General features: G+C 39.9%; 1 protein-coding gene across 1 annotated transcript in view; it reads left to right on the forward strand.

The window, feature by feature from the left end:
• ADGB (androglobin) overlaps positions 1-13,641 on the forward strand; it is a 693,780-nt gene that overhangs the window by 431,427 nt on the left and 248,712 nt on the right. The window contains exons 20-21 of the mRNA XM_053711792.1: positions 758-928; positions 7,442-7,577. Coding sequence (XP_053567767.1) covers positions 758-928; positions 7,442-7,577 — 307 coding nt within the window. The remainder of the gene's footprint in view (positions 1-757; positions 929-7,441; positions 7,578-13,641) is intronic.

Raw genomic sequence — 13,641 nt, forward strand, 5'->3', positions numbered from 1 at the left:
GTTAACTTATTCCCCCATAGACTTCAATTTAGCAAGAAAAGTGGAAAATAAACTAACACCATACCAAAACCGATTGCATTTTCTCTCAGGTGCACTAACCTGGCATGAAAATGTGAATATTTCACATTCCAATGTTTTTCACATAGCAGAATATGTTCTATTTATTCATAGATAGATATAATGGAAAAAAAAAAAAACATTTTTTAGACTTCAATTCCAGGAAAGGGAGGCAAAATAAATAGTAAACGCATATTACAAAGTTGTTTTACTGTGCATTATTAAACTTTTTATGTCACAACCTCAAAGTGTTTCATGTCCCTTTAATTTTATTGTAGTATTTTCTTAAAGGTACATGAAACCCAAACATTTTCTTTCATGATTCAGACAGAACATACATTTTTAAACAACTTTCCAATTTACTTCTTTTATTAAATTTGCTTCATTCTATTGGTGTCCTTTGTTGAAGGAGTAGCTGAACACATCTGTAACCCAATGACATAAGGCATATATGTGCAGCCACCAAATCAGCAACTAGCACCTGAGCCTACCTAGAAATGATACCAAGAGAATTAAGTAAATTAGATAATAGAAATAAAGTGAAAAGTTGATTAAAATTGCATTTTCTATCTGAATCATGCATTTTTGGAGGTTTCATGTCCCTTTAATCATAATAGTAAATGCCCTCTATTTTTATGGTATTGAAATGAGGAATCTATTGTATTTTACCTCAATATTTAATATTTTAATATTTCTTTAGGAGAGCTATCGCTTTGTTGAGCAAGCTTCACGTATTGTAAGAGCAATTTTAAATGTTATGATTCATTTTAACAATAAAGAGGAACTACCAAAAGCAGTTAAAGAGTTGGATTTAACCGTGTGTTCCGAAGGAACAAAACTACGTCTTGGAAAAGCTAAAGAACATTATGAGGTAATTTTGTCTTTTCCTGTGATTATAAAACAACACTATGACAAGGTTAATTTTTCCTATATATAGTTAGCCGTTTACAGATCAAAAACAGTTTTTGTATTCATTTAAAGTGAAAGTTAATCCTAGCGTTTGTGAAATTCTAGGATTGACTATTGAAACAAATAAAGGGGACTTTCATTCATGAATTATAAGATACTTCATGCAGAAAGCTCCTTTATTTGTTTCAAGCGTTCACTGTTCTAAGCTGCTCAGGCAGCCCATGGCAGAACGCTGTTTTGCTAAGAGGTGACGTTTCCACCTCTTAGCAAATAGCGTGCGGGAAATCCGGCTCCCATGGGCGCCAAGCCAGATTTTCTTGTCAAGGACAACTCATACTGTATAAGATCCTGTCGTTTTTTTGTACATTTTTTTTAACCAGCATTTTAATAATGAACAAGATTTATATGACAACCACATAATTAAAAAGTATTATTATTTTTAATAATTACTTACATCAAAATATGACCCCTTATTTTGGTTATTTTGAAAGACTTGTATTTTAGCCAATCAATGCTGACTGCCAGGTAACTCCACAGGAGTGAGCACAATGTTATCTATATGACACACATGAACTAGCTGTGAATAACTGTCAAAATGCGCTGAGATAAGTGGTGACCTTCAAGGGCTTAGAAATTAGCATATGAGCCCACCTAGGTTTAACTTTCAACAATGAATACCAAAAGAACAAAGGCATCTATGAGTTAAATTATTTGTTGCCAAAGTTATCATTTATAATAACCATGTTATATTATAGACTACATACAGTATATAAATTTGAAAACACAGAAGTCACATATTCATTATTTGCTGACCATAGTATTAAAGGGATATGAAACCCCAACATTTTCTCATGTGATTCAGACAGATCACACAATTTAAAAAAAAAAAAAGTTTCCAATTTACTTATAAAATTTGCTTTGTTCCGATGGCATTCTTTGTTGAAAAGATACCTAGGTAGGTGTCTGGAGCACTACATGGCAGTAAATAGTGCTGCCATCTAGTGCTCTTGCAAATGGATAACATTCTTGCAAAATTGCTGCCATATAGTGCTCTAGACACGTGCACGCTCCTGAATTTGCCTCCGTGCTTTTCGACCAAAAAAAAAAACCATCAAGAGAATGAAGTAAATTAGATAATAGAAATAAATTAGAAAGTTGTTTAAAATTGTATATTCTATCTGAATCATAAAAGAAAAAATGTAGGTTTTTTATCCCTTTAACCTGTATTTTCTTCTTAAATGGAAAAAGTCCACAGCTGCATTCATTACTTTTTGGGAATTAAGAACCTGGCCACCAGGAGGAGGCAAAGACAACCCAGCCAAAGGCTTAAATACTCCTCCCACTCCCCTCATCCCCCAGTCATTCTTTGCCTTTCGTCCCAGGAGGTAGGCAGAGAAGTGTCAGAATTTTTGTTTTTTGTCTCTTATGGAGGGTAGTACTCTTAGGCGTTGGACAGAAGTTTTAATTAGTCCTGTCAGTCTCTCAGTGAGGGCTTGGATGAAAGTTAGAGTCCGGAGATGCAGGGAGTTTCTTTCTGCGAAACCATCCCGACTCATATTAACAACTCCTCAAGCAATCGGCGTTGTCGAATTTCGCTCCACTGCTTGCTTTCTTCTCTCAAGTCCATGGCGGAGGCGATGCTACTATCCGTCACACTTGAAAGGCTGTGTTCCTGTTCCATGGCGTAGATTCCGGTAAGATCGTTTCATTTTACTTTATCATCAATGTACTGTAATGTGAAGGTTTTCCCGAGAGGCTACAACACCTTGCGGGTCTAACTATATGACATAAAAGTCTCAGTGAGTCTCGGTTAATATCTCCTGAGGGGGGTTATTGAACAGGGGGGTTTATAATCATGTTTGTTATGTGATTCAACCTGCTTATGTGTGATGTTTATGGGCTTGTGGTTTGGAACTTTGAGGCCTTTAGAAGTGATGCAGCATTTTGGTTGGGCGTGCTTTTTTTGCACTGTACGGTTCACCTTGTGTTCGGGTGTGGTTATGTTCCGTTTCCCATTTACGCATTCCCAACCGTGTGGCGAAGGAGATATTCTAGCCACAGGGGTCTAGTCATAGGAGCTGGTCAGTGCCCCAGCCATTGGGGGTGTCAGGTGCCGTTTTTGTTTTTACTACTTTAGTCCATATTTATATATCCTCTGTTCAGATTTTCAGATTCAGTTATGGAAGATTCTGATACCGAGACTATTTTGATTTCAGATTCTGTGTCCGGTGACAAATCCGGAATGTCCTCGTTGACACATGTCAACCAGTTTTGTTCCGTATGCCATATGAGAGCGCCTGGTTCCTCGGGCTTGGGGAATCAGGAGACTGCTGAGCCATCCGCCTCTGGGGGGTCCCGTCCTCGAAGAGGTGAGTTCCCTACCAATTCATACTTCTACACATGCGGGTAACCCAGTTTATGGTTTCTCCATGCGGGGTGGTGTGTTCCCCCTGGAGGTTGCAGCACGTTTTCGCTTCCACATAATGTTGGCGATTGTTTGTTTGCAGAGACCAGACGTTTATTTGATAATGTGCTTGTGCCCTATTGTCCCGGGCCTTCCGCCTTGGGGTGGGCCTCTACAGTCCACCTCATTAGATATGTGGGGATGGGGTTATCTCCTGTTTGTCTTTTGTTTGAGATCTTTCCCAGTTTTTGAAAGATAGGGCTCCGTTGGGCTGGTCCTGTGGGTAGGCCTGTGTCTTTTGGGCATTAACCTTCGGGTTGCCTTATATTTTATTTGTATCCGATAGGATGTTTATTTGTTTTTGTTTACCTCTGGAACCATCTGGGATTGATACTCTTTGTTACTTCTTCGGAAGTCGTTTGGACATGTTAGTCCTATGTTTTATAATGTTTGTTTTGTTTTTTCCCCTATGAGGGAGAATTTATGCAGCTTGCCAGTTAGGACCCTGGGTACAGGCTGGTCCTGTCAGGTTCGTTCGGTTTTGCGGCTGTTCAGACACGTGGCCTAAAAAAACAAAAAGATACAGATGCGCCACATGGCCCAATATTGTTTGTTCCAAAATAATAATATTTATGTGTAAAAGAGATACACTCACATATATTAAAAGCACCTCAGATGGTGCTGTAGAAGCAGTCTGGGATCTATAACAGTCACCCAGCAGACCGACCTCCTGAGATTAGTATGGAATCTGTATAAAGGAGATATGAGAGACACAGGGGGCCAATATGGCCTAGTACTGTTTAGCCAAAAGTGTATGCAGACAGATGTATAAATTTGCACTCACATTTGTTGTAGCATCTCCATTGATGCTAATAGAGCAGGCTGGGGTCAATTCAGTCACCCAACAGACTTAGTTCAAAGGCAATCAGGAAACCACAGTCCTCCAAACCATTCAAAAGGCCAAAGGTTTCCAAAAATATTCCAGATAAAAGGCAGCAAGTGTTTAAAATATTAAAATTACTTTATTAAAATATTATGAATCACAAGCGACGCGTTTCTCAGCCTATGGCTGTTTCATCAGGCTTAATCATCAGTTTAAGCCTGATTTGGCCTTCAGTTTTAGGCCTCTGGATGGTCCTGTTGGGACTTGACCAACGGCTTGTATGGATAGCTGTCCAGCATGCAGAAGGTTTTGCAATTTGAAACCTGTTGCAGCTCTTGGCACCTTAAGGGTGCGAGTGTAAGCTGTTTCTAGTGTATTAGATGCCGCTTTTACTCTTGGATGTGTATGGTCTGTCTGAGTTATGAGACCTTTGGGTCTTTTTCCATTGTCTCCGGGTGAGTTAGATCTCCTTTTCGGGATCTGCGTTCTGGATGATGATTGGTACCTGTGGGGACTTGTTTAGCTCAGGGTTCCCCGGAGCTGGGAAAGCTTAGCGCCTTTCTCTCCCCTGTGTAATCTGCCTGTGTGGAGGTGATGGGGAGACTAGCCCTGCTAGTAGGGTTTGTGGACCTCGAGGTATCCCTTCTGTTGTCCTAAGGCTTTGAGAAGTCCCTTCATTTAACTTCTAGCCTTGCCCCTTTGAGCGTTGGACTTTGGTTAGGGGTGGTTCCTTCCTTTGGTTGGGACTTTCGAGTTTTCGTCGCTATCCAGATTCTCTGGATATGCATCCATTCCCTTTGTCTGGCTTTTTGGCCAGTTGGGGTGTTTAGTTCCAGGGTATGGTTGCCTGAACTATTGGTTGCCCCGGACCTGTTTTTCTCCCTGAGAATTCCGCTTTCTGGAGCTTCGCTTCTTTTTCATGTCCCAGTTTTGGGTTGTTTTGGATCTCAGGGCTGGTCGGGGTGTTCCACGGTAGTGGGAACTTGTGCTATGTCCTTGCTCCATCTACCTGACCAGGTCAGGGTTGGCCTGGTTTTCGGAGTATGTATACTCTTTACAACAGAGTAACCCATGTCATCTAGGGGTTAGCTGTGTGGCTTGCGCCTCAAGGGTTGTGGGTTTATGCCCAGCTGCTGGCATTGGATTCAAATTTCTTGTGCGCCTTAGTGTTGCATTCCCCTGGTCAGCTTGCCAGTGTACCCGTGGATACTCTGCTCTGCAGGTGAATGGGTTGGCTGTGCCTCTGTTAATAATCCTGTTAGCTCAGGATGCTAAGGCATAGATCTAGCCTTCTTATGAACCTTTAAGACTGAGGTTAGATTCCTAATGGCGAACTACTTGTAGGTGGGTCCTTTTCTAGGACATTTGCTTTGGGGATTTTCTTCCCAATTAGCCAGTGGCTTCGGGCCTTGAGGTCATTTGTTGCCCTTCCGGCCTCTTCCCTTTTTCTTTAAGCGATAATCTCCTTCCTATGGAGATGGAGTCCTTTCTTGGGGCTTCTCCTGGTCGGGAAGTGGAGGGTGGAATTGGTTCCACCTGGGGTCTTGCTGGCCCCAAGTTAGACGGTGGGGCCTTGTTTTGATAGATCCTTAGGTCTATGGCCTTGTCTGTTTTCAGAGTCGGGTTGCACTTGTACTCTGGGGGGGGTGGCTGTACCATCTTTACGCTTGTTAACCTGTATCAGTTTTGGGATTCTTTTGTTCCCCTGTATTGGATCCCTGTGGCTGGGTTGGTCCAACTGGGTGGGTCTGCAGGTCAGGATGTCCGAGCGGTTTAAGGGTCGCAGTCTCCTCTGGATGTGTGAGCTTGAGTCTATCCTGATAGCTCAGTCTGCTAGGAGATGTTTTTTCCTTTTTCCTTGCTCCTTTTGTCAGGAGAGGGTTTACTCTTCCTTCGGGTTTTGAGGTTATACTCTCCTTCTCGGGGGGCCTCGATGGAGGCTTTGTATTCCCCTTTTTAAGGACCTGTGAGTAGGTCCGGCGGCTTAGGTTGCCTGGACCGTGCCCTCTGTCGAGGGGCTGTTTTGTGTGGTCTATTTCTTGATGACTGCTTCTTCTTCCTTGCAAGCTCCCTCTGTGTCGTCCTGTTATGGACTCAGTGTTTTCAAGCTTGGGGTTTTCACCTGGGTCTATTACACGCTTTTCACATTCGAATACTTTGGTATTCTATGGACAGGCGCTAGGAGGACTTTGCCTCTTTAGTTACATTCCATGCTTGCAGTATGTTGGGGAGACTTCTTTTCTGTCTCTGTGCCCGGTCTTATCCCGGTTTTCGCTTGGTATAAGCGTGGCCGTCTTCCCTGTTTGGGTTCTTTTGGGTCTCTGTGAGCTGGGCCCACTCTTGGAGGTGTTCTTTTTTATATTTAAGGGACCTTTCGGGTTCCTCGGTTCTCCTTTGCCTTGTTCCCTTGGGTATTTAGGCTGGTTTCCCCTTCATTTGTGAGGGGTGAGTGGTGGGGGACCTTCTGTTGGGCGACGGTGTCTCTTGGTGGACTGTTAGCCCAGTCGAGTCCGTTTTACGGTCTCTAGTTTGGCTCTGGACTAGCTGCAAGTCAATGTCACTGCGGCTTTTTCCTTTGAAATTTTTTCTCGGCTTCGGACAAAGCGGGATTTTTATTGGGTAGAGGTTCAGGTCTGGTGCCCTCAATTTGGGCCGCCTATTGTACCCTCCCGTCTTGGCATTCAGTGTCCTCTATAGCTTAGGTATTGTTTTCCCAAAAGTAATGAATGCAGCTGTGGACTCTTTCCATTTAAGAAGAAAAACATAAATTATGCTTACCTGATCATTTCCTTTTCTTCTGATGGAAAGAGTCCACAGCTCCCCACCCGTAATTTTATGTGGGGCGTCCTTATATTCTTCTGGCACCTTTTCACCCTGATATTTCTTCTACTGTTCCTCGGCAGAATGACTGGGGGGTGAGGGGAGTGGGAGGAGTATTTAAGCCTTTGGCTGGGGTGTTTTTTGCCTCCTTCTGGTGGCCACTCCAGGTTCTTATTTAATGAATGCAGCTGTGGACTCTTTCCATCAGAAGAAAAGGAAATTATCAGGTAAGCATAATTTATGTTTTTTCTTTGTATTCTAATGTTAATTGTGTTTTTTCTTTCGCTTTGTTACTTCTTTAAACGGTTATGTAACAACTGCCCTTTAATCATTATAATTTACCATCCTTCATTCTGTTCTTTTTTCAGATTTTTAACAAAGCCCTATGGCATCTTATAACAGAAGTTATGGGAAACAAAGTTACCCTTGACTTGGTTTTAGCTTATAGAGCTTTCACATTGGATTTCTCTTCACTTACATCAACCCAAACTTCTCTTCCAACAGGTATCTTTCCACTGTAACATTATAATGAAAACAAAATACTTGAAATTAATGTGATTAATCGGAGGACAAATTCAATTGGAAAGTTCAAGTGTATTGTTGCAGTTTTTATTTTAGATGTATATTACTCTTGTCTGCACAGTATGATTAAATTATACAAAAGCATATTTTTGTTTTAATTTGGTTTTCCACTTTTGTTGAAAAAATACTGGTCTTATTAATTGGCACATTTTATAACAAATACAGGACTTCACTTAAAATCAGCATGAAAATAAATTATTTGATCTAAAATGAACAGGTCTCCTAAAAGAATTGTTTAAAGAAAAGAAAATTTGTAGTTATAATGGACCTTTATTTCTGTATTTATCCTATACTACCTAAAATTGATTTCGGATAATAATAATAATACATATATAAATAATAATGCATATATAAAATAATTACTTATTGGCCATGTTTAGTTTTGATAGTATGTGCTGGGCTTAAACGCCGTTAGGACCCATGGAACGTCCTACCATATAAGGCACCCTACAGCTGCCCCCTTTGACGTAGGAAAAGATCCGCCTGGGGGGGGGTGCCTAGCAGCTTTTACATATAGTGTTTACATCGCAACTTTGTTCCGATGTGAACGCTATTATTCTGTAACGAAGGGGTTAATGTAAAGGTCAATATGGATGAATTAGTGCCCGGTTTTTAATAAACCTATTAAAAACAAGGGAACTTTAATTCATCAAAATTGACATTTCACTCCTTTTCTTCAAAACGTACCTTTTAATCCTGAATGCCGCTCCAGCGATTCCCCCGGCCGTCAGAAGCCTCTTCTTACGTCAGAAATGACGAATCCGGCTTCCTCCAATCACGGCTTTCCCCCCGGGGGGATCATGGCCTGATGCAACACCGTGATTGGAGGAAGCTGGATTCATCATTTTGGACCCGCAAAGAGGGCTTGCGACAGGCGGAGGAAGCCCTGCAGCGGCTGACAGGATTAAAAGGTAAGCTTTTGAAGAAAAGGAGTGAAATGTCAATTTTGATGAATTAAAGTGCCCTTGTTTTTAATAGAATTATTAAAAACTGGGCACTAATTCATCCAAATTGATCTTTACTTTAAGGACAATACTAACAGCATCAGGCTTCCTCTACTTTTTATGAAGTTCCAAAGCTGGTGGCCTGTAATAACCTCATCATTATGTTCTTAAAAATAATAAGAAGTAAGAGTCTTAAAAATATAAAGAGTACAACTTTTAAAAGTATAACTCTTAAAAATTATATGAGAGTACAAATATTGTATTTAGTCTTAAAGGTTATTTAATATGAGGAATTTTAGTTCCTTAATCTGAGTTGTAAAGTGCAAATATATATATGTGTATCTATGCAATATTTTCTGATTTCATCCCAGAGTGACAATATAGCATACGTCCATAAAATATATCTGTTTATTTACACAGCTTTTTATGACTCATTGAGGAATTAACAATTAAATTCTAACTAATCCAGAAATATATATTTTATGTTTCTTGACCATGCAAGACATAACTATATGAAATCTGGCTTATTATTTAGCTAAAAAGGGGTTTACAATGTACAATTTGTAGCTATGGGATTAGCTATTTCTATATTATATTAATAGGCAGAATTGACTGGGTTCTAGCCTAAAATATTGCATACATACACATATAGATGAGAAAATTATAAATAACCCAATGTAATAAGACTCTTAAAATTACTGTTGGTTTCAAAATACACAATTATTTATTAGATCAGCTAAAAACATAAAATGACACAATATTCAATGCGTAGGCCTAAAGACAATAACAATTAACATTTACTTACAAGACAAATATACACTTATACAAACATACATGATACAGGTACCTTATTCAGATTTTGTAATAGGGTTGTCTGGGACAGTACGGATGTTTCTACTAGCTTCCTGTCCTCATCCTCCCCTCTCTCTCTCTCTCTATTCTGACTCCTGACTAACTCTACTGACTAAATCTTGTTCTATATATTAAAACCATGTCCCCATCTGTTAGTATTACTTTAATGCAATTGGTTCATTTTTTCCCTCCCTAACCAAATTTGGGAAACTAAACACCATTGGTCCTAGCCGTTTACATGTAAATAGGGGCTATTGTAGGGGGTGGATAGCTATAAATCATGATAACCTGTTATCTACCACATCCACACCCCAACAGCCAAAGACTCCTATTTACATGTAAACATTTGGTGATTCTATTGAATGGGAGGAAGCCTGGGGAAATAACTCCCTTATTTACCATCTCCTGATTTTCTTTGAGGTAGACAGGGTATGGTAAACAAAAGGCTTTATGGTTTTGTAACTGAAACAGGGCATTAAATAGACAGCTTATATATTTCTCATGGCTAGTTAATATGACTAGAATATTATACCAGTACATAAATATGCTCATACATACAAACAATATATACATAGAAATGGAACTATAACATAAGCAATTTCCCAAACTGTAACAGTCCCCCGCTTTGTGGCCTTGAAAGCTTTAGCCAAAGGCCACACATAATGTATCTTGCTTATGTATTTCTCCCATGATCAGACCCTTACTAGACAACCTATGCATTACTACAAAGTATTATATACAGTATCATGCTATAACCCATGGTAATGTGTTCCGTGAGATGAAGTTTAATTTAGCAAAGATTAACACGACTAGCCAATAGCATTAATTATGCTATTTGACACTGGTGCTGGCATCTGGAAGCTTGGTATCCTTATGTAAGACAAGATCTGTACATCCATCAGTCCATTTTGCACGTCTTGAAACTGAAGTGACACCTTCTTGTACAAACGTTTGTTATGAGGGCAACGGCACGTATACACTTTCATATTAATGGAACAGTTTTTCTTTTCTTTTGCCACAGGGGCCTGCTAGATAAGTGGTGATATTTTTGTAAACTGTTATCACCTTGCAGCGCCACAAGTCCATTTTCTTAGTATATGCACATGCAAGTAAAGGGTGTTGAGTTCAGGAGTTATGTTGTGAACACAGGAACCTGTTGTGGTGTCTTCTAATGCCGTAGCCACCGTGAAATGATGTGAGTCCCTGGCTCTGTAACACAAATGTACCCCTTTTGATGATCCACTTGCATAACTGCACTATCCTTCCTTCAGGGATGTTGGTAGTGTCTTTGTGATAGGCTGTGACAGGATCTTGAATCTTCCATCTTCCTTCTGTCTCTGGGATGTTATTTTCTAATTTGAAGTAATATCATCAGCAGAGAAGTCCCAGATCTAAACAGCACATCTTCGGTAGTTAAAAAAACGCACTTGGCATAATCAAAGCTATTGACAGTGGTGTTGGTATCCCAAATCTTGGAGAGGCAAATACTGCCATTATTCTCCTGAGAATTATATTCTCTTTTGGCATTCATCTCACACCTGATAGGTTTGAACACAAAACCATATAGGTTATAACTGAAAAATCAACATATTTATGTTACTCAGATTAAAATATTAACCAACATATAAACAAAACAAAAAATAAAACAAAAAGAATTCCCTACACCTTCTACACTAAGTATTAAAACAAAAGCGTTACTCATCTTGTTATGAAAAACTTGATGGTAATTTAAATTATCTTGTATTATTAAATATTAACAGTGGTATGGATTGCATTATTTGTAATAATAATAACAATCATAGTTAAACACTTAGGCCTAGATTTAGAGTTGGGCGGTAGCCGTCAAAACCAGCGTTAGAGGCTCCTAACGCTGGTTTTTAACGCCCTCTGGTATTTGGAGTCAGTCATTAAAGGGTCTAACGCTCACTTTCCAGCCGCGACTTTTCCATACCGCAGATCCCCTTACGTCAATTGCGTATCCTATCTTTTCAATGGGATCTTTTTAACTCCGGTATTTAGAGTCGTGTCTGGAGTGAGCGTTAGAAATCTAACGACCAAACTCCAGCCGCAGAAAAAAGTCAGTAGTTAAGAGCTTTCTGGGCTAACGCCGGTTTATAAAGCTCTTAACTACTGTGCTCTACAGTACACTAACACCCATAAACTACCTATGTACCCCTAAACCGAGGTCCCCCCACATCGCCGCCACTCTATTAAAAAATTTTAACCCCTAATCTGCCGACCGCCACCTACGTTATCCTTATGTACCCCTAATCTGCTGCCCCTAACACCGCCGACCCCTATATTATATTAACCCCTAATCTGCCGCCCCCGCTATCGCTGACCCCTGCATATTATTATTAACCCCTAATCTGCCGCTCCGTACACCGCCGCTACTTACATTATCCCTATGTACCCCTAATCTGCTGCCCCTAACACCGCCGACCCCTATATTATATTTATTAACCCCTAATCTGCCACCCACAACGTCGCCTCCACCTGCCTACACTTATTAACACCTAATCTGCCGAGCGGACCGCACCGCTACTATAATAAAGTTATTAACCCCTAATCCGCCTCACTCCCGCCTCAATAACCCTATAATAAATAGTATTAACCCCTAATCTGCCCTCCCTAACATCGCCGACACCTAACTTCAAACATTAACCCCTAATCTGCCGACCGGAGCTCACCGCTATTCTAATAAATTTTTTAACCCCTAAAGCTAAGTCTAACCCTAACACTAACACCCCCCTAAATTAAATATAATTTAAATCTAACGAAATAAATTAACTCTTATTATATAAATTATTCCTATTTAAAGCTAAATACTTACCTGTAAAATAAACCCTAATATAGCTACAATATAAATTATAATTATATTGTAGCTATTTTAGGATTAATATTTATTTTACAGGTAACTTTGTATTTATTTTAACCAAGTACATTAGCTATTAAATAGTTAAGAACTATTTAATAGCTAAAATAGTTTAAATAATTACAAAATCACCTGTAAATAAATCCTAACCTAAGTTACAATTAAACCTAACACTACACTATCAATACATTAATTAAATAAAATACCTACAATTATCTACAATTAAACCTAACACTACACTATCAATAAATTAATTAAATACAATATCTACAAATAAATACAATTAAATAAACTAACTAAAGTACAAAAAATAAAAAAGAACTAAGTTACAAAAAATAAAAAAATATTTACAAACATTAGAAAAATATTACAACAATTTTAAACTAATTACACCTACTCTAAGCCCCCTAATAAAATAACAAAGCCCCCCAAAATAAAAAAATGCCCTACCCTATTCTAAATTACAAAAGTTCAAAGCTCTTTTACCTTACCAGCCCTGAACAGGGCCCTTTGCGGGGCATGCCCCAAAGAATTCAGCTCTTTTGCCTGTAAAAAAAAACATACAATACCCCCCCCCAACATTACAACCCACCACCCACATACCCCTAATCTAACCCAAACCCCCCTTAAATAAACCTAACACTAAGCCCCTGAAGATCTTCCTACCTTGTCTTCACCATGCCAGGTTCACCGATCGGTCCAGAGTCTTGATCCAAGCCCAAGCGGGGGGCTGAAGAGTGACGTCCATCCTCGGGCTGAAGTCTGGATCCAAGCGGCGGCTGAAGAAATCCATCATCGGGCTGAAGTCGGAAGTCCATCATCGGGATGAAGTCTTCTATCAAGCCGCATCTTCAATCTTCTTTCTTCTGGAGCGGAGCAGAGCCATCTTCTTTCCAACCGACGCGGATCCAACCTCTTCAACCGACGCCTACTCGCCGAATGAAGGTTCCTTTAAGGGACGTCATCCAAGATGGCGTCCCTCGAATTCCGATTGGCTGATAGGATTCTATCAGCCAATCGGAATTAAGGTAGGAAAATTCTGATTGGCTGATGGAATCAGCCAATCAGAATCAAGTTCAATCCGACTGGCTGATCCGATCAGCCAATCAGATTGAGCTCGCATTCTATTGGCTGTTCCGATCAGCCAATAGAATGCGAGCTCAATCTGATTGGCTGATCGGATCAGCCAATCGGATTGAACTTGATTCTGATTGGCTGATTCCATCAGCCAATCAGAATTTTCCTACCTTAATTCCGATTGGCTGATAGAATCCTATCAGCCAATCGGAATTCGAGGGACGCCATCTTGGATGAC

Source organism: Bombina bombina, chromosome 4 (assembly GCF_027579735.1).
Source record: "Bombina bombina isolate aBomBom1 chromosome 4, aBomBom1.pri, whole genome shotgun sequence".
NCBI classification, from domain to species: domain Eukaryota; kingdom Metazoa; phylum Chordata; class Amphibia; order Anura; family Bombinatoridae; genus Bombina; species Bombina bombina.